We start from the raw sequence: 25,390 nt of genomic DNA, 5'->3' as shown, positions 1-25,390 counted from the left end.
TAACTTTCTTTTCGGATGATAAATGGCAACAGAGGGGTTACCAGGATATCATGTTTGGGGGGGCATTTGGCTTGTTTGGGGGGGCAACATAAACAATTGAAAAAATTGGCGCAAAATTAAGCTAGACTACACACAATCTGTTTTAGTGCATATCTTTTTCTAAGCCAGGAACCCAGAGATTAGACTATAGGCCCCTATTAGACTATAGGGCTTAAACTGGATTTTTGTTGTGTCAGACCTCACTCATCTGCTAGCGATGGAAAAATATGCACAAAACAATCCACTTTTAAATTGTAATTTATCATCAGGTGCAGAGGCGTTTCCAGCATTGAAGGACATCTGGGGCTTAGCCCAGACAATTTTATTTTCACACTAGCAACCACTTCCCTGTAGTCCAAAGCTGGTGAGAGGGTATTCTTTGAGTTTTGCTCTGGCTGGGCCTGTTTCTACAGTTCCTAAATCTTCCACTCTTGTACTATCCTCAACATCCTCTCTCCTCCCTGAATCATCTGTGATGCAAAAGAACAGATACAGCACATAACTTATCGCAAATCAGCTTCAAACAACTAATTCATCAAGTGCTACATATTTCAAATTGTGGACCAATACCATTGAAGAAAATGTATTGGGAAGGGCAGATCAGTGGGATTGCCCTAATATCTATATTATTCTTGAATTTTCATGTACATTAACATAAAGTCATCACAAAAGAGTTATATTATAGTGAGTAAAGTGAGGTAAAAAAAATATTGAATATAAATAATTTATATTTTTTGACATAAATAGTCAAAATGATGTATAAGATTCTAAGTTAAAGCAATACATGAATGACTTTAGTCTAAGTTCATTGACACACTATGGCTTTGAACTGTATATAATTCTCATCATCTCTATGAGAATAATTCATCTGTCAAAATCCTTTCATTAGGATCATTGGGATAAACAATGTTTCACTTTTAACTTTCTCTGAAGTAAAGTGACTTATTAATTGTTACCAGTTTCCATGCCTGATTCTGGCACAGCTGCTGCTGCTCCTCAGTCTGTAGCTCATCTTTGCTACACTCTACAAAACCATTTAATCAAATCAAAGTGTATATTTACTACAAACTAATATCACAAAACAAGTCACACATACATTTTATGTTAATGCTTATTGGTTATCCTTAGCAAAATCAACACCTGATAAACAATAAAAGTCTCCGGCGTGAGAGGCGACTGCGTTAACTCGGAGCTACCAAGCTGCGTCAATCTAAACAAGGAGGTTCGAGGCTACAACTCTTGAGGTTTAGCCTACTGTGGGTGAAAGCCAGCTAGATAATGATCTTAAGACTTTAAGGACAAAAACAAATGTGAATTCTTACCCACTGACTTCTTTCGGAAAAATCCCCAAAGCCTCATTTGCTTAATGTTTGCTGTCTTTCCTGCTAATTGCCGTTAACTCGCCACTAAGTAACGTTAGTTGATGTCAACGACTGTGCAAGCTCCTCCTCTACCTGCTGCATATTCAACAGAGAGGAAGAAACGGAGTCGCCCATAGGCTACCGACAGCAAAGGAACTTATTCTATAGGCTAGATTATGCCTATGTCTATTTTTACAGGCTGTATGCAGTATGTGCAAAGCCAAAGCACAATGAAATAAGGCAACTTATGATTTCGGGGTTTACATAGGCTTTTGTCCGGTTTCATATTTGTCAGTCAACTATTCAAAATACATTCGGGGCTACACTCAAAACATTCAGGGCTGAAGCCCCGGCAAAATCGGCTGCCGCCGCCTCTGATCAGATGGACAGATTATTTCTCAAATTCTCAGGGGAGGCAGAGCTTATCCTAGGGGAGGCACTGCCTCCCCCAGCCTCCCCCTAGACACGCCTCTGAATGGCAAATATAAATAAAACTTCAATTATATACCTCTGCAAATATGCACATATCTCGTTTAAACATATGTAATTCATGAACCTCCTGCGTTTTCTTCCCGTCGAGCGCTCATCTAATATCGTCCTCTGAAGTGTGTATTCCATCAGCCAGAATCAAAACTTCAGGATCAAAAGTTCCTCTGATTCACAAATCATGACAGTCAGTACAGGACAATACAAGCAGGAGATCCAGGCCTTTTAAACTGTCAGGAGATTACTGCTCGCACTGGATCTGCACAAGCTTGTGAGAGCAACTTCAAAGTAAAAGCATGTCACGAGTAAATGTCATATTCACTATGTACTGTATGTACAATTGGTTTGATTCTGTATTTTAATTTTTGAAAATGTAATTGCTAACATGGACATGCCATCCATGGGTGCTGTTATTTCCTTTTTCCTAATATATTAACAATTTCAAAATGTACAAATAAACTATTAAACTTTGATGACTAAACTGCTATCTACCATTTAAGATAAAAACTATTTGAATTATTTTTTGAAATGTGTGAAATTGTTTAAAAATAGTGCTAAATAATTTTTTTGTTATCTTTTAGCAATTTTATGTGTATGTTATTTACTATATTAAATTGTGTGATATATCGGCATTATATTGGCCTGTCGGCCACCCTGCTCTCCGGATATCGGCATCGGCCATTAAAAACCCATATTGGTCGACCACTAGTAATAACAATAGTTAATGCACTATGAACTAACTTGAAATAACATTAAACAATTGTTTTTTATTAACTAAGATTAATCAATGCTGTAAAAAATATATTGTTAATTGTTTGTTCATGCAAACTAATGTTAACGAATGGAACCTTATTTTAAAGTGTTACCATAAAATTGTTGTCTTCATAATATTTATCAGTTATGCTGATATTAGAATTATATTGTATTTCCTTCAAAGTCAGTAACTACTTTATTTTATCTAACTAACCATGACACTCGGTCCACGTTGCCTCTCTGGCGGACTGAATCACATTCTCAATACTTCATACAAACAGTTCCTCCTCTTCTGATTGCGATAAAGACGGTCTGTGTCCTTAGATCAGTGGCTGTGATAAAAACATAAAAGTCAGTTACAGTCACTCTGAACGCAGTAGAGATGTACGCTATAGACCTTATTCAGGCAAGCACCATCTTTGTTGGGAATGACAACGAGGCTGTGAGGGATAGATTTACCATCTCTTCAATGGCTCTTAGATCACATCTGATTTTCCACAACTCATGTTGTCTGGATTTCTTTGTATACTGAATGTCCTTGGACAGATATTTTATAAATGTTTTGTCCGCGGAATGATCCAAAAACCCTTTAAACTGCAGTACTGCCTATTGAAGAGACTGTGAATCTATCCCTCGCAGCATCGTTGTCATTCCCATTAAAAATCAAAGATGGCACTAGCGTGAATAAGGTCTATGTGGCTTAAACTTTGATATTCTCTCTGCTTCTGAAGGTGTGCTTGAGAGACTGCAAATCTGGCCCCTCAATGGGAGGCAGATTGTTTTGGCAATTCCTGATGTGAACATTTAAAACAAAGCCTTGTTTCAGTACTATTTGGCAGTAAATACACCAGCATATGGATAAGCGTCCTCATGAATATATTCATAATTGCATATAGAAAGTAGTGGCAGAGCACTAATTTTTCTGCTGTCGTTCTTGCCTTGTCCTACTTACTGTAATTCTTCAACACTTTCAACACCAACGATTGGTCAGCCAAATCAAAGGCAGACACGTGGAGTGAATGGAGCGGTGTGGGCATGATGGAGTTCAGGGATGTAGACCTGATCCCTTGTTGTGACTTCAGGAGAGTGGAGGGAGAGAGAAGGAGAATGAGCACTGTCATCTGTGCTTGTTTTATCCACAGCTCTCAAAGGACTCAACAGTGCTTCAGTGCACTCCAGTGCCAACTGTGTCTGAGCCGTTTTCTGTCCTGCCTTCAGATGGCCCGAGCTACTCAGTGGAAAAGCTGACAGAGGCAGTGATTTCTGAGGGTACATTCTAATTGCCCGATAGTGCCCTGTGAAATGGACTCTCAAGAATATTTAGCCTTCTTAAAGTGTGCAAATTTTTTTATGTTAAAATAAACTTTATCATATGACATTTTATTATGCAGAGCAACTAGAAGTATGCCATCTCTAGGTTGATTTCCTTAAAAAGTGTAAACACTGTGACTCTGTGGGGCTATCAAAACATTGCTCTTTTTTGGCACTTTTCCACTGCACGTTACGGTTTGACTCGACTCTACTCACTTTACTTTTCTGAGTTTGCTTTTCCACTGCTGTTTAGTGCCTCCTCAACGTGGGTGGGATTATAGGCTGATCGTCATAGTTAGCCGCCTCTACTGCCGTGACATCATCTTAACTGCGACACAAAACATTAAACAATAACACGACCGCTAGCTGTTAGCTATTAGCTCATTGTGCTGCATAAAGCAGTTGTTGCATTGTGATTTTACACAAGTGTAATAGTTATTTTGGCCTGGTTGTTTTAGAAGCAAGATTTCAAGTAGCTGGTCAACTAAATAAAGTGTAGCTTTCAAGCACAGTATAGAGTTAACGTACCATCCTCCGTCGTGGAGTCCAGGGCACTCTCCCTCCCATTGCTCGCCAATCTAGATAGCATCCATTTGGTCGAACCACTTCCACTTTTCCTTGATGGTTCTGTAGTCACTTTTAAGTTTATTTTGTACTTATCCCTACACTGTTGGTAGGTCCTGTGGTAGCCATGTTCGGCCAACAGCTGAGACACTTCTGAAATACTTTTTTGTTTCGTTCATTGCTTACAAGAGGAACATCGGCACCTCATTTATTGACCACGGCGTGGTTTTGCGCCCAGCCATTTCCCCATTTTTGCAATTCGAAAGTCGTGTGAACAAATGATACATCTATCGCTGTACAGCTATCGCTGTTGCTAACTTTAAAAATCCAGTGACGCTGGTAGTGACGATTATCTCTGACCAATCATTGATCTGCAGGTTTTTGACGTCACATGTAGTATCGGCTCGGCTTGCTTGGAACCTCGATCGAGGTGGTACTAAAAAATGTTACCAGGTACACAGTGGAAAACCCCCAAAAAGCAAGCAGTGTCGAGTCGAGTTGTACCGTGCAGCCCCATTTGTTTGAGTATCCCAAACAGCCCGACATTACAGAAATTACACACTTCAGCTTTAAGTGCACTGTAAAAAATGTTTTGTTCATGTAACCTGCTATTAACTTGTTTTATTCAAGCCAAAAATTTTACCTATTTAATCTGACTTAATCAATATGGCAAATTAGTGACGCCAACTATTTGTATGGGTCAGATCAAGTAGAAATATATTTTTGAGTTTACAATTACAGGTTACCATTTTTTCAGTATGAGATTGCAAATTGAACGTATATGTTGAGTCTAAATGCCGCTGTAAATGGCATAGGGAACAAGGATAAAGAAGCACATTTACATACTAGTCAATGCAGAGAACTTCATTATTACATATAGTTTGGATAAACAAAAATAAACATTGTGAAATAGAGCTGAGGGTAATAGTTTTATTCAGACTTTTATTTTAGGAGCGGTTTACTAGGTAGTTGTTTGTGGGTATAAAGTGCGGCAGATATTGTAAATTACGTGACTGTTACAATGTCATTATCATGACCATAAGTTACATAACAGGTAAAAAGTCACATTCTGTACATGTTGTAAATTAACCAAATATATTTTCAAATTAAAGGTGCACTCAGAAACTTCTTGTTTGTGTCTTCTGGAACTACAGTGTGACAGGGTGGAGGGTAAATTATCTCTTTCTCGTCGCACCACCTTCAGCAGTCAGCCTTTATCCCTCTCAGAGGCTTAATTAGTCTGATAAGGGACCCCGTGTGTATAATCACAACCCGGCCCCGCCCTCTGCCCTGTCACATTCAGCGACACCTAGTGGTTCAAAATCCACCATTCAAAATCAATAGTTTTCAGTTACAGATGCCATTGTAGAAATTCACTGCTCACAATCAGCAATGATTAATTTAATCCAAGAGTGAAAGTGTCCAATAACAGGCTGGTTACTGAGATTAAGTGAGTAATATTCAGGGCATCAAGGCACCCCTACTTCATGTAGAATAAAACAGCTTTTAAAAGGTTTCTGATATGACTAGAGTCCTCAACTCATGTGAGTAGTAATTATTTTAAACATAAGTTTCAAAATTACAATTATTTTCTTTAAGAGTAAATCTTTTTAATGGGGAAAAAATACTGAATGCACATTTAAACAATGCAACAGTCATTTATCACAAAATTTAGGGGGTTTGAATATAATGAATTAAATATATTTTAGCTCTAGAGAAATACGCATGGATATATTATATACTGTAAATATACAAATGAAAATATGATAACTTATATTTATATATATTTACACCTCATACCAAATCATCATCAAACCTTTAATTCGTCTTTGATGACATTTAGGGGATTCCAAAATGAGCCAATTTTGTCAAGTGGTGTGAACTTCTACACATATCCCTTGATGAGTGTGGAACGGTGGTGACCTTGTGAATCAGAATGCAGCTTGAGCCTCCGAATCACGTCGGCTTCACTTTTGCATGCTGCATAGACCATTATGGATTTCCAGAGTGATTGCTGTAGAAGGAAGGTCATGATGTGATAGACCTGTCAGACCACGGTTTTTTTTTTAAGTAAAGAACATGGCCTGAAGTCTTATTTCTCAAATCGACACTTAAATAACACTGGTTTCAAATAAAAATAAATAAATATTTTTCTGATTGAGTGTATTCGTTGTTCTTGGCATACAACCCAGTGCAGAAGAGTGGGCACAGCTCTCAGCTTAGCAACAAGGGGTAGCAACCAGCCGGTAGCAAGGAAGAAGCGAGTATTGGAATAAAAAAAGCAGTTGGACTTGTTTCATTTATTCTATATGAATGTGATAAAGTACAGTTACATTTAAATAACATTTTCTATAGCAGACACATTGGCGTATTGCATTGGTGCATCAGATTCTCTCTCTGCATGTTTAGTAGAATGCAAAGTGCTCCGAATTCTCATTTCAATGGTGACTGAGGCTGTTTTCACGGTGTAATGATAGAGATGATTACAGCACTGCTGCGGCACTGGTTCACGTAACCTGGCAACAGTGTGATTAGACAGGGCAGGGTAGGTTGAATTATTAACCCATATTCTGCTGATGTGTTCCTCGTCATCCGGCACTCACTAGTCAGACTAACGCTGCATAACTTACCATATATCACATACCACAGATGGTAAATGCACACTTGTTTGTAGGCAAGCGTAGTTTATTAATAGTGCTTATAATTGTTATTATTGTCATTTAGTAGTAGCTTAAGGTCAGATTGGTGACCTCTCATTGGCTCATTTGGAGTCGCTTACCACGACCAAACAGAACACGTAGCCACTATCCAGGCCATGCTTTAGTAACTTTGTAAAGAGGATAGAAGACACGTCTGACTGCTTAAAGATGAAATGTGGGACAGTTCACCCAAAAATTACTATTCTTTCATCATTAATGCACCCTTATGTTGATCCATACCCATAAGACTTACTTTTTTCTGTGAAACACAACATTTGTGTAAAAACATTATAACAGAATTTTCCTTTTTGAATGAACTATCCCTTTAAGATACTTTCTCATATCCTAGCTTAATTTGCAGAGAGAATTTGCTTTCCTTTTTTGAGACCTTTCCTGACCTAATTCCCAGATTTTCCCAAACGAATTCAATCTGCTGGGACTGTTTGTGTGGAAACGTTAACCATGTACCTTTAAGGCAGTCACTGCAACATGTTTCTGCTTGTGCTTGTTCCAGGGAATAAACAACAACAACAAATAAAAACTCCCTTCAGATGTCCATCTTTTTCCTTATCACATTCCTGTACTCTGACTTTCCCTTCTGGTGTCCATGAGCCCCTGTGCCGTAGCACATTGTTGTGCACATGGTAATTAAGTCTTTATTGATTGAATTGCAGCGTGGCTTATAAAAACCCTTTGAGGCTTAAAAAGAGGGCATCTGAGAATATCTAGTTGGCTTAACCTAGTCTCTCTCCATTTCCTCTCTCCCTACTCAGCATAAAACAGTTTGCTTCACATACATGTAGCTAAAGCAAGACCCTCCTATCTTGCATCTTTATCAAGCTGGATGACTTGAAGCATGGGATCATCTTCTCATTGTACAAAATCTTATATCAGACTAATGCCAAATGTGGAACCTCCATTTTGCTATTGTGACAGAACACACATGCCCAACACTCATTTAAATAATGAATATGCTTGGTATATATGCAGATCATAATGCATTGGAGTGTGATGATGCATTACCGCCTTATTCATTAGCGTAAATCCAACTTTTTTATTTAAAATGTATTAAATTTATAACATTATAATTTATATTATATTACCCTGGAATTCATTTAAAAAAACTAGTTACAACAGATGCGATGAGGCTTCTAACACAGTACACTTGCCGTATTCTCTCTTCTGACTGTCGTAATTCATTGCTCTCTATTTTTTTCTTCATTTTTTATGTTGGAGCAAATGGGTAAGCAAATGTTCTGTTTGCTGTGGTCTCCTATTTATTCATATTCACTCAAGGTTTACGCTGCAATAGTTTACTTCCTCGTTTCAAAACCCGGAAGTGTAAAAAGGATCAATATGGAAAAGTTTGGAATTTGATTAATATGGAAAATGTAGTGCTATAATAAAATAAGTCATGGTTTATGTAGTTAAAAAATAAATAAAGAATAATAATAAAAGCAATAGCCCTTGGTAAAATCACTGTAACGCATGGATTTGATTGTTTTATTATTTAAAAGCAAAAGATATATATAATTATATGATGTGATTTCTAATTACCAGGCAATCTAATAACTGTGTATTAATATAGAATTGGCTCTCACATGTATGGTATATAGTCATTTAACAACAGCTTTTTTATGGTGCATCCATTCAGAATTTATGGTCGAAACTATGTTATATAATGTTTTTTTATTTGTATTATTATTATTTCCAGAAATAAAAAAAGGATTTGAATAACTTGTCTAAGCAAGATGGGAAATCATCTTTTCAACGTAAACCCACTTAGCACTGAAAAACATGTTTTATTTTTTATTTTTTTTAATAATAGTAACAGCTAGGTTCCAGTCTACATCCTGCATGTGCTTCATAAATGAGAGCTCTCCTTTATTTAGAGGGTTATATTTAGAAATGAAATTGATATGGTTTAAAATGTCAAGGGTGTACTGTTATCGAGCATGGTCACACCTAATTGCTGTCTGGCACTGAATGCCGTGATTGTTGAAGCTCACCAACCAATGTATTTGACAATACCTAGCAACTATGCAGTGTGATGAGAGCAGAGCCGAACTGTTTTACTGGGTGGGCACACTAATTCCACTCTAGTTTATGGGCAGAGCAGGCCACTGCCATGTCCATGTCGCCAGTGTATGTATGACCTGAGAAAGATGCACGAGGGAGAGTAGACTCTATCCGCTCCCAGTCAATGCAGTGGCCAGAGTAGCTGTTGCCATAGGAACACGTTGATTATTTAACAATTTGGATGAAGCGCTTACCCCAATGTTTGCCATGATTCAGTGTGTGCCTTTGTTGGATTGCGGTCCCAAGGGTCTCCGGCCAAGTCCAATTAGGAAAGCCTGTCAGGGGCAGTTGCGCAAGGAACTAATGCAAATGCACTCCTCTAAAGAGCAAACTGAAGCTACAGCAACAGTTACAATAAATGAGCTGCCTATCCAAAATATTGACTCTAGATACAGAGACATGTTTATTCATTGATTTCCTGAGGTTGCAACAGATGGAGATAGATCTGGCAGATGAGCCATCAGTGGACCCACATAGAGATATTCTATCTCTTGACAGCAATTCTGTAGATTCTACAGAGGTTTGTTAAAGGGTTAGTTCACCCAAAAGCAAGACAATCTGTCATTATTTTCTCACCCTGTTGTTGTTTTAAACCTGTATGATTTTCTTAGTTTCCTGGGACTCAAAAGGAAATGTTGTGGCAGAAAGACAGTCTAAGTCACCATTGCAATGAAAGTGAATCATGAAAGCCTAATTTTGCGTTCCACTGATGAAAGAAATTCATATAAGTTTGGAACGATATGAGGTTGAGTAAATAATGACAGAATTTCCATTTAAAAAAAAAAAAATAAACCACAGAAAATAAAAGGCAGAGTTTGGTCAAGTAGATTATGAAAGTTTGATTGTGTTTACAGTTGGAATGTAGGATGTTCAGAAATGGTGTGTGTGCAAATATGTGTGTGTGTTACAGCTGGAGATAACTGAGCAGTGACAGCTGGCTGACCCTTTAATGATTAGTCTTTGAATTAAAAGGAAATTAAGGGATTTATTGTAATCTAATCCAGATTTGTCTAATCCCTCTCATACCCTTTAGAGTTTCCCTTCTGCCACATCTGGACAGTCTCCAGCCTTGTACTATTTGTCATTCTTTCTTCTTAATATTTCTTTATTCTCACCTCTTGTCAGTCATCCTAATGTGACTACAGGGGTGTTAAAATGAATAAAATGTGACAGAACCCTTTTAACACACATTTCATCAATGTGGCAGTTCATCAATGCAAATTTTATATTGCCAAAATAATTTATATATCTATATACTGTAAATATTTACTCATGTTCATTTACTCATGACCACCGGAGAGATAATTGAGGTCAACATGAAACGTTGTTTGCAACTCATTTCTCTTCTGTAATTTAATGTATTTGTGAGTTTATTAAAATATTAGTCACGAATAATGTGTGGCAGAACTTGATTTTATCCATCAGAAATTGACTGGATTGTGAAAAGACATGTGATTGGAGGGGAGGGATTGAAAAAGAGAGAATTGTGATGTCCAGGGTTCAGGGTTTGACTGGTTGGTATATGGAGGGTCAGTGTTAGACTTGGTTAGTTTTAGCAGTTAGCCCCTGCTGGTAGATGCTGGGACTACACCATTATGCATGCATATTACAGTGTGTAGGCAAAAAGCATGTTTCTCTCTTGTCTTTCATTCAAAAGTAGGCATATATTCTAACTAATTAAATTTTTGGCCTTGCAATATACTGTATAAACTGCAATATAAATAAATAAAAAATATTATAATATAGTAGATGTTTCACCAATGACCGATTTGTTTGGAGGGTTTTAACATAGTAAAGTTGACTTTTTCTTTGTCTGCTGCCTTTGATTTCACAATTTTAAATAGTGGCTAAAATATTGGGAAGCAAAATAAAAGCTGCTTTGAAAGCAGGGTTAAATATAGAAAACATTTTCATTACACCCCTATTCTTTCATGAACTTTGTGGTGAATGCTATCTGTATAATTATGTGTGGCTGCCCTCAGCCAGCTGTGGCACCACTTACTCACCTGCCCCCAGTCACAGCGATTTATCTGGCTCAGCTAAACCTTCAGACCGGGTGTGCTCACAGAATTATGAGACTGTCACTGCTGCTGCTCCATCACCATCCCAAAACTTTTATGTGATAGTGTAATTTCTTTGTTCCTCTTTTTATTATTCTAATTCAGATTCCAATTTAGCATCCTGTGGGGCGAGGCCGTTAAAGGAGTAGTTCCTCTCAAAATGATCATTCTCTCATCATTTACTCACCTTTATGCCATCTCAGACTCGTATGACTTTCTTTTGCGAAACAAAAATGAAGATATATTGACGGTGATATGAATATATCTAAAATGCAAATATGTGGGGACCAACACTTCAAAGCTACAAAAAAGACATAAAGGCAGCATAAAGTTAATTCACTAATTTGAGGGCTTTAATCCATGTCTTTTGAAGTGATACAATCAATTTTGGGTGAGAAACAGACCAAAAGGTTGCTCTTTTTTTTTACAATAAATCTTGCCATCTGCGGTCTCCTTGACGATCATGATTTGAACCTTTATTATACTTCATTGTGCTTGATGCATGCACGGAGCTTGTGCACAGATCATCTCGCACATACACAGAGCTTGTGTACAGCGCTCTGCACATGTATCAAGCGCAAGGATTTATGTCCTTTTTGGACCTTGAAAGTGCTGGACCCCATTGACTTATTATATGTATATAAATACACAATCTCTATCCAAATGTCTTTTGTCTTATAAATGATTGAATCAGAATTAACCTCAGACCTTAAAACTCTGCATATCTCAATGCATAAAGATGAAAGTGTTTGGGCAGCATTAGTGATAGGGTGAAAAAAATATATTTAGGATTTTATCCTTGAAAGCCCAGGGCTAGTGACGCCTCTGTGTGACTCCACCATCTCACCTCTCTGTCATCCCTCCGGTTTTTAATCTGGGATAGAGAGTTATGGTTGAGCAGTGATGGTGTAAGCCTCTCTCCAGGACACGGACACTCCAGGTCATGTATCGCTGTCGTACAGCTCAGTGATACTGTTGCACAAACATACACCCACCAGCTCCATCCCAAGACAGCAGCACCATCCCAGATTACTGTCTCTGAGATTATCAGACGCCTTTATCTTGTTTGCATGTTTTGTGTGATAAAGACAGAGATTACTGCCCATATCCTCTAGACCATGAGGATGGCTTTACTGATGGGTTTAAGGGCCTGATAGTGGAAGTCTGTTGGGTTATTATAGCAACACATTTCATAATTAATTATTATACTGGAGAGATAATAGCAATGTATGGCAGCACATAGGACAAAGTTTGCTCACAAGAATCTCAGATATTTTTCATTTAAATTAATTTGTCTCAGATGGTGATATATATTGAGCAATTCTTGGCATATATTAACAATTATTGACATATTATGAGTAAAGGGCTTTAAATTATAAATATAAATTAATATGGAAAGTATAGCGCAGATAATTTGGTTTTGGAACAATTTGATGAGAAATGTTTGACCCCTTTTCACCTGGTATTAAGATGCATTTTTGGTGATTGGATCGCATGTGGTCAGTGCTAAATACAGATCTAAATGGGGTCTAAAAGGTTTTGTGATCGGATCACAAAAACCACATATGAATGTGGTCAAAAACATATTTGACCACATCATATTTAATGTGTAAACTGTAATCCATCCTAAATGCATCCCGGCCGCAGCGAAGCGGCACCACTCACTTGTCAATCAACCGCTGCACTGAAACAAGAGTTTACATTTTGCCGGTTACGAGCGACTTTAAAAGGAAATAACAGTCTGTTTGGAAAATTAAAATAGCAGATATATACACAAGCATAAGAACTTCATTGGTCTTCTTCAATGTGTCTGATATCAACATGCATGGACACTTCTGTGAAGCACAAGCATCTGCAGCTCAGGTTAGTACAGGTAATCCACTAATATAATGGGAAAATTCTGCTCAAAATGTTCGGATCGGATGATTGTACTGCCGAGAAACATCTTAATACCTGGAGTAAATGGGGTCTTTGTGTACATATTGAAATGTCTGACTTGCGATTGCAGACTTTGGCCAGTCTACACACAGTTTTAGACAGTGTTAAGATCTCTTCTGAAAATTTTGAGGAAACACATGGGATTAATGGGAAAAATCTGAGAAGCTGGAGACTGAACTGTGCTGGAGTATCTTAGTGGATAAGAGAAGTGGGCACTGATTTTAAAATGTGGTGTAGCCATTTCTATGGCTTCTCTGTGCTAAAATGTGTCAATCGAAGCAGTGCATAAGTAGGGTAGTTCATTGTCCAAGATGTTCTTACATAGTATACAGACACAATATGCAGACTATTTTGCTGGTTTCTGGTCATGCTTGTGATACAAGCTTTATCGTATTTATTGGCCAGGCCTCAGTGTGGCTGCCCACCCTGCACTGCCTGTAGTTTCGCCACTGAGCCCCCCGACCAGTTTATTATTACCTTATTAAAGAAAACATTTTGGCATAGGACACCATAGATAACTTCTTAATCATTTTCTGCATAGAGGCACTGCTGTTTCTCGTGGAAGAGATGCGCCAATGTGAATATCCAACATGACCGCCCACTCGCGCCTCAGTCACGCCACACTCACGGAGGATGTGTGAACCTGGCGTTACCTTGTCATAGCCAAATGTAGCATGATGCCAGTTTAAATTTGCAGAGATGAGAATGACAATTCTAATACGAATTGCACCAGAGGGGAAGATTTTCAATGCAAACCAACTTAATTGGCGAGTGTTAATAACAACTTAACAACAAACTTCATAACAATCTCAGTCTTATACTCTCAGAAAGCTATAGTATGGTTTAATATGACTTGGAATAAAGAGCACGAGATATATGGATATACAATGACTTTATTATAGTGTTTTATTACCATTTTGGAGCTTGATAATGTCAATCTCCCTTCAATTTATTGTATGGAAAACAAGGTGTAAACATTCTTTAAAATTTCAACTTTTGTGAAAAGCTAGATGTTCCTGAGTGCCTCCTGTACCTGTGAAGACCTGTCAGGAAGAAGAAAGTGTCAGGTGAAAATAGAGATGGTGACGTAGGAAACGTTTTTAGAATATGCTCTTGTAAATCAAATGGTCTTTCCAAGTCTTTACTGGCTAACTGAGGCACAGAAATAATTCAGGGACTGCAACGATATCAGCCACATCTGCTTTGACAACAAGAGGGACTATGACAGGGGTGAATATCTGTGCACTATAGTTGAATGTTATATAATATTAACCTAGCTGCAGCAGTTATACTTTCACAGGTTCAAAATTCAGATGGATCAAAAGCGTCAGTGCACGCAATATAAATTTATAGTCAGACTGATCTTAAAATGTGTACTGAATTGGCACTTTCCAAGAAATAGGGTGTAAAAGAAGGCCTGAAACTAAAAGTACTTTTGCATTGGTTTTTTTTACAACATTTTTTAAACAAATTCAGCGAATGGAGTAGACATGTGTCACTTAACAATTACATCAACCTGTTAGCCAAACTTCAACAATCTTTCTAAACGCACCATGAACCATAGCTTCCATTCAAGAGTCAAGATTTACAACCAGGGACCAAATTTAAAATACTTCAAGCACCAAATCAAGTAATTATTTGCTTTGGTGAGTAAATTACTCCAACATAAAACATAAGTTACATTGTAAGAACAACAGTCAGACCCTTGCTAATGTGATAGTGAGCTATTCAAATAAAGTATTGTTACATATAACCTTATAAATTACCAGGGACTTTATAACTTTTTGAGGGACTGCAACATAATAGAGGATTTAAGTCAGATTTTAAGATTGATATCCCTCGCTTTTGACCGTTTTTCTTTTAAAGTTACATGAGCGATTCAAAAGAAAGACATTCTGACCATTTATTGAAGAAAACATCTGTCACGACAGACACGCTTAACCTTAATAAAATGTTTATTAAATATTATATAAGCTGCTTTATTTTTTTATTCATTTTATTTGAGGTACTGAGAAAATGTCTAAATACAGTTTAAAATCCCTGAATTGTCTCCTTTTATTTCCCAGCAGTTTACATTTAATACAAATTAAAAAAATATATAGACAAAATGAAGTTTTGCGACCAGATATTGGTGTGTTGTTATTGATAAACTTATTAACCATAAAATAAAGAAAATATTTGTTAGATCCAATACTTTTCATATTCTATCCCCTATCCCTAAACCTAACCCTCACAGAAACCTGTGCACTTCATTAGATTTACAGATAAACACAATTTAGGTGATTTATGAGCCATTTTTACTAGTGAGGACCAGCTAAAATGTCATCACAAATGGGTTCTCTAGAACTTTTACTATACTTGTGAGGACATTTTCAAAAATTCAAGTTATTTTTACAGCTGTATTTGTATGTTATACACTCATGAAAACTGTTTGTGTTTGCCCTGATTATAAGAGGTCTGTTGAATTGAGTATTAATTGGTGTGATAATTTTGTGCTTCACTGTATAATTACAAAACTGTGATGGGGTGGTCTCCTCTCTACTGGTCAGCCAGCAGCCCTGTCAGCATCACCTCACAACAGATCAATCGCATCTATACTCACAAACATAACAAGTTGTGCATGTAAAAGGCCATGAATGTCAGTTGGTCCACTGCCACAGTTCTCATTCTCATGTGTTGGAATCTTACTAAAATTAGAGCTGGGGTTGACAATGATTTTACACGTGAACATTATGAGGCAATCCAACACAATACCTAACTTGTCTATTGTACAAAAGTAAAAAAAAAAATCTTTAAATTCATACTCTGAAATGTATTATTATGATTTATTATGTCTGTTAAGCTAATAACTCACTGTATTGTAGTCTAACACATTGTTTATCCTAATTAAACGTGTATCCTAATTTTATTTTATTGTCCATAGATTTGTTAATTTTATGAAGGATGAGGGCATGTGATGCAACTTGTCCTTGTTCACATCTGCAATTTATCTAACTTTTAATTTGTGCCAAAATACCATAGTTTGAATGTATATAGGGCCTTTGATGTCAACAACAAAAGATATGACAAGTGTTTTCACCTTCCTTTTAAAAGTTGATAAGCCTATGTATTCTGTTATCCAATCATACTATGCACAATTATTCAGTCAGTGGCAGTTAGTTATTATTATATTCATTATTTGCCTTTAGCATTGTTTCAGAACAGAGATCAGTAAAGACCTGCGACCCATTTTTGCAACCCACCATTTAAGAACCACTGAATTAGAAAATCTGAATTCATACATTCTACATTCCATCTGTTACATAGTAGCACTCAAATGCTTTCTAAAAAATATGGAAAATTAAACTCGCCTGAGGGGAATAACACATGTAGTGCTGTATCCCCTCGGCTGTACGTGCAGTCCTCTTAAATGAGAGATCACAGGCCGTCTGTAATCTTCACACCTCCAGTCCTGTCCTCACTTTCCTCCCTGAAGTGAAATGCCATGCTGATGATGTACCATGCTCAGTTGAAACTCAATATTCCCATGGCATGCATTTACTGTCTCCTCATGACAGCGTGTGTGTGTGTGGATGTATGTGTGCGGCCTCACACACTGAGGTAATGTGCATCTCTTCATCTCACAGGCAAACCCTCCCCCCATCATTGTGAATGCAGACTCACTGGATGCAGGCCCTTATGTAAGTATCCACTTCATGCTCTCAGCACCTCCTGTAGCGCCTGCCTGCCTAAATGCTTGCCATGTGGAATTATCCCAACAGTGAAAATATGCATCAGATTAAATTATAGCAGATGCAGACTGTTGAGGTTCAATGATTATTGTGTTGTTAAATTATTATTAAAAATAATTACAAGTCTTTGTGTTTTTCATTCTTTCAATTTTATAGGTTTACTAATTTTACATTATAAATGACCTTTTTTGGCATTACATCAAGCCTTATGACTCAGTTTATGAGGCTATGTTATATAAAATGTCTTTCGTCTATTACAGGTGAATGGGAGTGATGGCATGTATAAATATGAAGAAATCATTTTGGAGAGGGTAACTATCATTCAACTACTTTTATTTTAGTTTTATTTTTCCCATCTTGTATAAGTTGCAAATATGCTACTCCAACAATGCTACCTGTAAGGACCTGGCCACTAGATGGCAGTAAATGTTGATCTATTGCCTGGAATTGAACATTAGGCAACATCATTTAGTGTGTTTACTAGGCCATGTTGTGAAGACAGCAGTCTTCTTCTTTATTAATTAAAGACTACAAGAACTCAATATTAGATTTGTTTTGTCTTTTGGTCCATATATGTAAGCTTTGAGGCTATGTAATGGCTAGAATACTCCTAAAAGTTGACAAAATGAACTTTCAGCAGATTGTCAGGGTTATGCAGAGATGAGGACCCAAACGTATTCAAAACCAAAAACACTTTTATTAACAAAACAAACTCCCACGAGGGGAAAAAATAAACAACCCCGAAGGGGACAAAGGGGTTATTCAAGCTTGGGCAGAAGGAACCAGGGAATCAGGACCGACCAGACCAAACCAGGTAGGGGAACAGGATCGACAAGAGCACTCGAAGGGACATACAGGACCGACTAGATAAGATGAACTGGCACTGGACTACAAACATGAAGAGACCTAAATAGGGAGAGAAATCAAGCGGGTTAATAAAGGGCAGGCATTACCAATGAAACAATAATGAGCAAACAAGGAGGTGGGGTGTGACGTAAAACAGAGAAGCACATGGTGATACAGAAACAATAACAAAGCTGCATGTTCTCACAAGAAGGCAAAACATCCGATTGGCATGAGCACACATAGCCAAAACAATGAGGCGATATACACTCATGCCAATCGCCAAACAAGTCGAGAGAAGACACTTTTGTGAGAGTTCAGCCACACACACACCTTACACCTTACTGAAATGACCGAACTTCAGCACAAACGTGAAGACAACTCACGACCTGGGTGTGCAACGCAAAGCGAGCGCAATGCGCGGACGCGAGAGACAGACACAAAGACCGACATAGATTATTGTCGCAAGTGCATGCAGCCAACATGACACAAGTGTGATGCACCCACGTCAATAACAGACAGACAAGGAGTTTGAATGTCTGGGTCCGACAGACCGGAACCGAACTAGACAGGAAGTCAGGACCCAGACACCATTCTCCAGACATGAAACACAACAGACAGAAGAGCGCGTGGCAGGAATATAACCAAAACTGCATGCTCACACAAAGACAGACATCGGCGGACAATGCCATGGTCCCATCAGACCAAAACACAGACTGACAGAGTGACAGGACCATGACACAGATATACAGAACAATTTTTAAAGGAATAGTTCACCAAAAAATGAAAATTCTCTCATCATTTACTCACCCTCTTGCCATCCCAGATGTGGATGACTTTATTTCTTCAGAAGAACACAATTGAAGATTTTTAGGAGAATTTCTCAGCTCTGTAGATCCAGACAATGCAAGTGAATGGGTGCCAAAATTTTTAAGCTACAAATATCACACAAGTTAGCATAAAAGTAATCCAGAAGAGTCTAGTGGTTGAATCAATATCTTCAGAAGTGATTTGATGTCTTAATGAGAAACAGATCAATATATAAGTACATTTTTACTATAAATTCTCCTCCCTGCTCAGTCAGTCTCAACTTTAACTTTCACATTCTTCTTATTGTGTTTTTGAAAAATGTACCTAAATATTGATCTGTTACTCACCCACTCCTATCATATCATGCCTGAAAACATGGATTTTACCACTGTAGACTTACTGATTACTTTATGTGATTTTGGAGCATAAATATTTTGGCACCATTCTCTTTCATTGTGAGGACCAACAAAGCTGAAAATATTCTTCTAAAAACCTTAGTTTGTGTTCTGGAGAAGAAAGAAAGTCATACATGAGTTAATAATGAGAGAATTCAAAAAATGTGGTGAACTATTCCTTTAAAATGTACAATCTTTCTGTTCTTGCAAAATAGACCAAAATTATTTGAATTAACGTCTCATCTTGCACTACAATTATTTGTGTTCAATCAAATGCTCTCTAGAATAAAAACATTACTTTTCCCTAATAACATGCACTTGCAACAAACTTGCAAGCACCAAATCATGGATCATTGCTGTAAATTTTATTTTAGGCTATGTTAGCTATTTTAAAAAGTGAAAAGCTCTTTGATGTGTTCCACCCAAACTGCCTGTTTTAATGTTCTCAAGAAGAGAATAACCAACAGCATGGCATATATTATAAAGCTTTTTTTGTGCCAGTTCTTTTCAAACTTAAAGTTTGTTATGCAAATTAATCTATATTTGACTGCATAGGCCATTCATTAAAACAGCAGTAGATGTTAGATTTGGGAGCATCGCTAAGCTTTCAGCATAATTGCAGGGCTGTCCTCTAAGTGCCATTTCTGCACATTGAAGCCTAAATAAACTATGTTAAGATCACACTTTAAAAGGTCTGTGGGTGTGTAAGATTTTTTAGTGGGAGCTCTCTCAGTGGCTCTGGAGTGGGAATGGCTCACTGGGACATCTTAGCTCCACTCTGTTCAAATTTGCTGTGAACGCTGCTCATTAATTATAGAAAATAATAAAGTGAAGTATTTTCTCAGCTGTCTGCTTTGAGGACTGACTTTCTAGATGTGACTGTCAGACAGACTGGCCTGTCTCAGGTTTTTGGCACTAGGAACAGCAGGGTAAAAGTTGATGGGAAATAGATAGGAAATAGGGGCAGAAGTGGACAAAGTTTTGGATTCTTGAAATACACATTGCAAATTTCTATTTTTAACAGCATACATTTATTTCAAATAGGCCCAGAGCTGTCGCATATCTAGATGGTTTAGATTTCATATAGATTCACAGAGTATTGAAAGTCAGATGCTTTCCAAAAAGCCAACGTCAAGCAACAGAATAAAGCAACAGTCCTGTAAGTCCATATCCTCATGATATTCTAATAATGTGTGTTATTGATAGGGCAACTCTGGCCTTGGCTTCAGTATAGCTGGAGGTGTGGACAATCCACACATTCCTGATGATCCAGGAATATTCATCACCAAAATCATCCCTGGAGGTGCTGCTGCCATGGATGGCAGACTAGGGTAAGTGTCCAATATCAAGTCTTTCATAATCTACTGTAAGTATGCCTTTGTGTTACATATCTACTGTAAGTATGGCTTTGTGTTACACTGTCTGTATGTCCAGTGATTTCACAGAATGAATTACAATGTTAGTTTTTACTTTATCACTGTTGCAGAGTCAGTGGCTCATCTTTGTTCTCTTGAGTGAGATAAGTTGTGTCTGATCTCTGCTCTTCTTTTGTTTCAGGGTAAATGACTGTGTTCTGCGAGTGAATGATGTTGATGTATCAGAGGTAGTGCACAGCAAGGCAGTAGAGGCTCTCAAAGAGGCCGGCCCAGTGGTCAGGTTGCTGGTACGCAGAAGACAGGCTCCTCCTGAGACCATTTTGGAGGTCAACCTACTCAAAGGGCCTAAAGGTTAGACAAACCAAACACACACACACACACACACACACACACACACACACACATATTTTGGAGAATACAATTATGTTATGGATCCTTTTAAAGTTGTTGAATTTGGTTGAAACAGGAATAGTTCACCTGAAAATGAAAATTCTCTCATTATTTACTCACCCTCTTGCCATCCCAGATGTGTATTACTTTCTTTGTTCTGCAGAACACAAATGAAGAGTTTTAGAAGAATAACTCGGCTCTGTGGGTCCATAAAAAAAGCACATAAAGACAGCATAACATTAATCCATTTGACTCCAGTGGTTGAATCCATGTCTTCAGAAGTGATATGACAGGTTTTGGTGAGAAAAAACAAAACAATATTTATGTCCTTTTGTACTGTAAATCTCCACCTTTGACCAGCTCCAACCAGTAGGTGGCGATATGCACGAAGAATGCAAATTGGCAAAAAACAAAAGACGATTTGTATAATATTTTTATATTGATCTGTTTCTCACCCAGACCTTTAATATTGCATATGAAGACATGGATTTAACCACTGGAGTTGTATGGATTACTTTTATGCTTTAAAGTTTAAAGTCGAAATAATTTATTAGAAATTCTGTAGAAAATAAACTTAAAACTATGTATATCTAACTCTAAATCACCTAAGCTGTGCAGGGTATTGGATAATGTTAATGCTAACCAATGGATCCTTTTCACTGACACTTTTGATGCATTTCGCCTTATTAGCTGTGTAAATCTAGCAAAGTTTTTTATATTTTAATTGTTTTATTATGTAGTGTAAATTTGTAATAGATTTCTTTGTGTAATAGTACTCTAGTTTTCATTTAAAAATAGTCAACACTACTGGAATAGGGTATTAAATACAGCTGCTGAGGGAGTCACAGTAAGTTTGGCATCTTTCTCTCTTCTAAAAGCTATAATCCATCTCTCTATTTTCTCTTTTGAAAGTCATGAAAAAGTAATAGTGTTTTTTTCTTTTGATCTATTGATGTTGGAAACCAAAAATAATATCGGCCATGGTCTCCCACTCACCAATATAGACGTTTACCCCACTATAGTTCACTTCCGTGTTCCAAGCCCGGAAATGTGAAAAGGGTCCATGACCAAAAAATATTTAGACAATGTTTTCAGGATCAAAACAATTCCTGATGGGTCAAAGCCCTAGTCTAAATTTTTTCAATGATAAATTTATGTTTCATTTGGAAATATGTCACATTACAGAAGTAAAATGGGCTGTTCGTGTTGACATTAATCTCATAAAATCTGACTTCCTGGATTAAATTCAACTCATCCTTATCCTTCCATTCATCTACCCCTCTTTCACTCTTCTCTCAAGGCCTTGGCTTCAGTATTGCTGGAGGTATAGGCAATCAGCACATCCCAGGCGACAACAGTATCTACATCACAAAGATCATTGAGGGTGGGGCAGCACAGAAAGATGGACGTCTGCAGACAGGCGATCGCCTACTGGCTGTAAGATTTCACTTGCACACATGCACTTGTGTACTAAAACTATACATACACACACAATGGTAACCTGGTTGCATGTATTTCAAAATGTATCTTTACAGCATTACCTAGCACAGATGCTGTTGTTGTCTACTGTGTCATATTATAGACAATAGATCTCATTCATGAAGGTTTATGGGCCACAGTATAATTGATATGAAGTTGAGCACAAACTCAAACAAGGACACAGCAGTGATAAGGAGAGCCGTACAATAAGTGCAAAACAACTGAGCAGGCTGGGAAATGGTCATAAATGTCATAATTAAATTGCTAGACATCAGTCATGACTGCCGTAACAGAAGACATGTAAAGTGTGCCTTTTCCACACAACCTCTCCTGTACAGCCATTCATTATTCTCTGCAAACATAGTCATGTGCTATCTAAAGATTTGCTCTCACCTGAGAACACACACACAGCAAGATATTCAAGTTACAGTATTTGTCCCATACTCAAAAAGTTGAAACACAATTAACAGCTTTAATATGGTAGTGACTATATGTGACTGGCTACATTTTCATCACAGTTTAAGCTATAAGGCACATAATTTTTGTTACTCTGAAGTAAGAAAGACTTACACACATTTAAAAAATGTCTAATAATACTATATACTGTATTTATGTTTCTAAGGCAACCAAGATTAAAAAAAAAAACACTATTGTAAATCCACAAAAAAATCTATCACTCTGTCTACACGGTGCATCTGTTGACGGGATGCAACACAACGGCTTGAGGCTGTCTACACTGGACACGGTCCAAATGTGCCCTTCAACACGAACATTCGAAACCATTTATTTGAGTTGTTAGCAGGGGTAGCGCCAGCGTGTGCAGCACAAAATGGAATGGGACACCCATATAGTGTGTGACGCCCCACATCGGGAGTTCCAGTGTAGACAGCATCATTGATTATAATGGGTTCTATTGCTTTTGTTTTGTTCACGGTTGTAAACTGTGTGTAACAGTGAATTTATTGATAAATCCTGATTTCTGATTGAAAATTTTAACACAGTGAATGTGTAATGAGACCTATTGTGTCTTGAATCAATCAGAAAGCTTGCTTTGTTGGACAGTTTCTGGTTCCTAGAATCTTTCCAGTCTGCGATCACTAGCTGCACTGCTGCATTTTGTAGTGTGTAAAGTTATGATCTACAATTAAAGCTTACAAAGGAAAACACACTGTACCTTCGCAGCTTCCTCTCCCTATTGTCCTTCCTTTTGTGACCGGACAGCTGAGACCAGGAGAATGGAAAGTCCTCACAGAGTGTGGGTCCACATGGCGTCCGCTCCACAGTCGCTTCCTTCCCACATCTTCAAATGTGCTGAACGTTCTGAGTCATGCTTCAGAGACAAGCTGATGTAACATGCGTGTGTCTGCCTTCGCAGGTGAATAACATTATACTTCAGGATGTGCGTCATGAGGAGGCAGTGGCTGCCCTGAAGAACACTTCAGACATGGTCTATCTGAAAGTGGCCAAGCCAGGACCAGTCCATCTCAACGACATGTATGCCCCACCAGACTATTCCAGCAGTACGTACCTTCTTTTGCTGATCTCCATCCACCCTATGATCTTACTTACTTAAAAGGATAGTTCACCAAAAAATGAAATATTGACTCTGTATGTTGTTCCAAACCCATGTGACATTCTTCCATGGAACACAACCATTTGAGTAGTGTTAAGTAGGCTGTTAGCCTCAGTCACCATTTACTTTAATTGAATCTTGCTTCCATACAATGAAAGTGAAAGGTGACTAAGACTGGAACTTTTTTTTTTTTAGTAAAAGTAATCACAAATAGTAAATAATCACTGAATTTTCATTTTTGAAACTATTGTGAAATATTCCTTTAAAATATGCACATTTCCCATTCCTTAAACTGTCCATTTTATAGCTCAAGCTTAGGACTATTTTTACTACAGTACATTGATAAATGTGAAAGAGACATCACAGTTGAGTCAATTCAAATAAAATAAAACCTACTGTATGTGCCTACCTGATTTTATCCATAATCCTGTAATAAAACATAGTCAAGCAGTGCCTGTGAGGCTGCTAAACCAGAGTGCTGTGGAGTTTTGTAACAGTACTGTGGTGTAGCAGTGGGCGCTGTTTTCAGACACCCACACACGCTGCTCTGCTGCTCCCATCACAGCTACAATCCCTACATCCTACTGAGAGAGGAGGCTTTCACACAATCCACCTGCACAATTGTGTGTGGAATCATGCACAAACACACACATACACTGCCAACCAACTTTTAGAAATGAACTTGTTCTCTTTGTCTACCTGGTGAAATCATCTGGCTTTTTCCCCTCTACTGGTCTCGGCCTCCCTCCAGCCTTTCCCACCATGGTGGAAAACCACATCGGACACAACTCCAGTATGGCCTACATGGGAGGCATGGAGCCTAAACCAGTGTACCAGCAGCCCCAGGTCACCCCCTCGAGATACTCCCCGATCCCACGCCACATGCTAGGGGAGGAGGACTTCACCAGGTCAGAATTCACGTGTTAATCCATCTATACAGTCACGGTTGCTCACTCCTTCACCCTAGGGTTCCCACGGTCATGAATAACCTGGTAATATCAGAGAATTTTTAAATTGTGATTTCCAGGCCTGGATAAGTCAAAGAAGTAAACTAAAATCTTACAAGGTCATGGAAAATACATGGAAATATCTTTAGTAAATCACTGTTAAAGTGGTAACCTGCAGTTGTTAACTTAAACAGCAATTTGTACCTGATCTAACCCTTAAAATTAGTTTTTTTATGGTGTAACCTCATGTATTCAGGTTGATTCAGTTATGTTAAATCATATTTTTGACTTGAATAAAACCTGTACATTTTGATTTTTTACCACATTAAATACATTTTAGGTTGACATTTATTTCAGTTTAACTAAAACTAAAAATCTCTATTGCTGAATGAATGTTAATAAATTAAATTAATTTCATGCGGTACATCTAAAAAATATTATTTAACACCACTGAATCAACCTGAATACATTAGGTCAGGGGTTTTCAAACTTTTTGATGCTAAGGACACCCAAATTTGATGATCCCCTTGCAAGGAACCCCCTGTGAGAGAAAAAA

General features: G+C 37.7%; 1 protein-coding gene across 3 annotated transcripts in view; it reads left to right on the top strand.

Moving 5' to 3' along the window:
- The window catches only part of LOC127663196 (disks large homolog 3-like), a 104,926-nt gene that overhangs the window by 46,519 nt on the left and 33,017 nt on the right, over positions 1-25,390 (top strand). For 2 of the 3 annotated variants that reach the window (XM_052154697.1, XM_052154696.1), the window contains exons 2-8: positions 16,917-16,970; positions 17,282-17,332; positions 20,276-20,400; positions 20,627-20,796; positions 22,136-22,272; positions 23,690-23,834; positions 24,639-24,795. In XM_052154697.1, the coding sequence (XP_052010657.1) occupies positions 16,917-16,970; positions 17,282-17,332; positions 20,276-20,400; positions 20,627-20,796; positions 22,136-22,272; positions 23,690-23,834; positions 24,639-24,795 (839 nt within the window). Of the gene's footprint in view, positions 1-16,916; positions 16,971-17,281; positions 17,333-20,275; positions 20,401-20,626; positions 20,797-22,135; positions 22,273-23,689; positions 23,837-24,622; positions 24,796-25,390 lie in introns of all 3 variants that reach the window. The other variant, XM_052154695.1, reaches the window with a different exon arrangement.

The sequence above is a fragment of the Xyrauchen texanus genome, chromosome 23, assembly GCF_025860055.1.
Source record: "Xyrauchen texanus isolate HMW12.3.18 chromosome 23, RBS_HiC_50CHRs, whole genome shotgun sequence".
In the NCBI taxonomy this organism is placed as follows: Eukaryota; Metazoa; Chordata; class Actinopteri; order Cypriniformes; family Catostomidae; genus Xyrauchen; species Xyrauchen texanus.
This window is presented reverse-complemented; position numbering and strand designations above follow the sequence as displayed.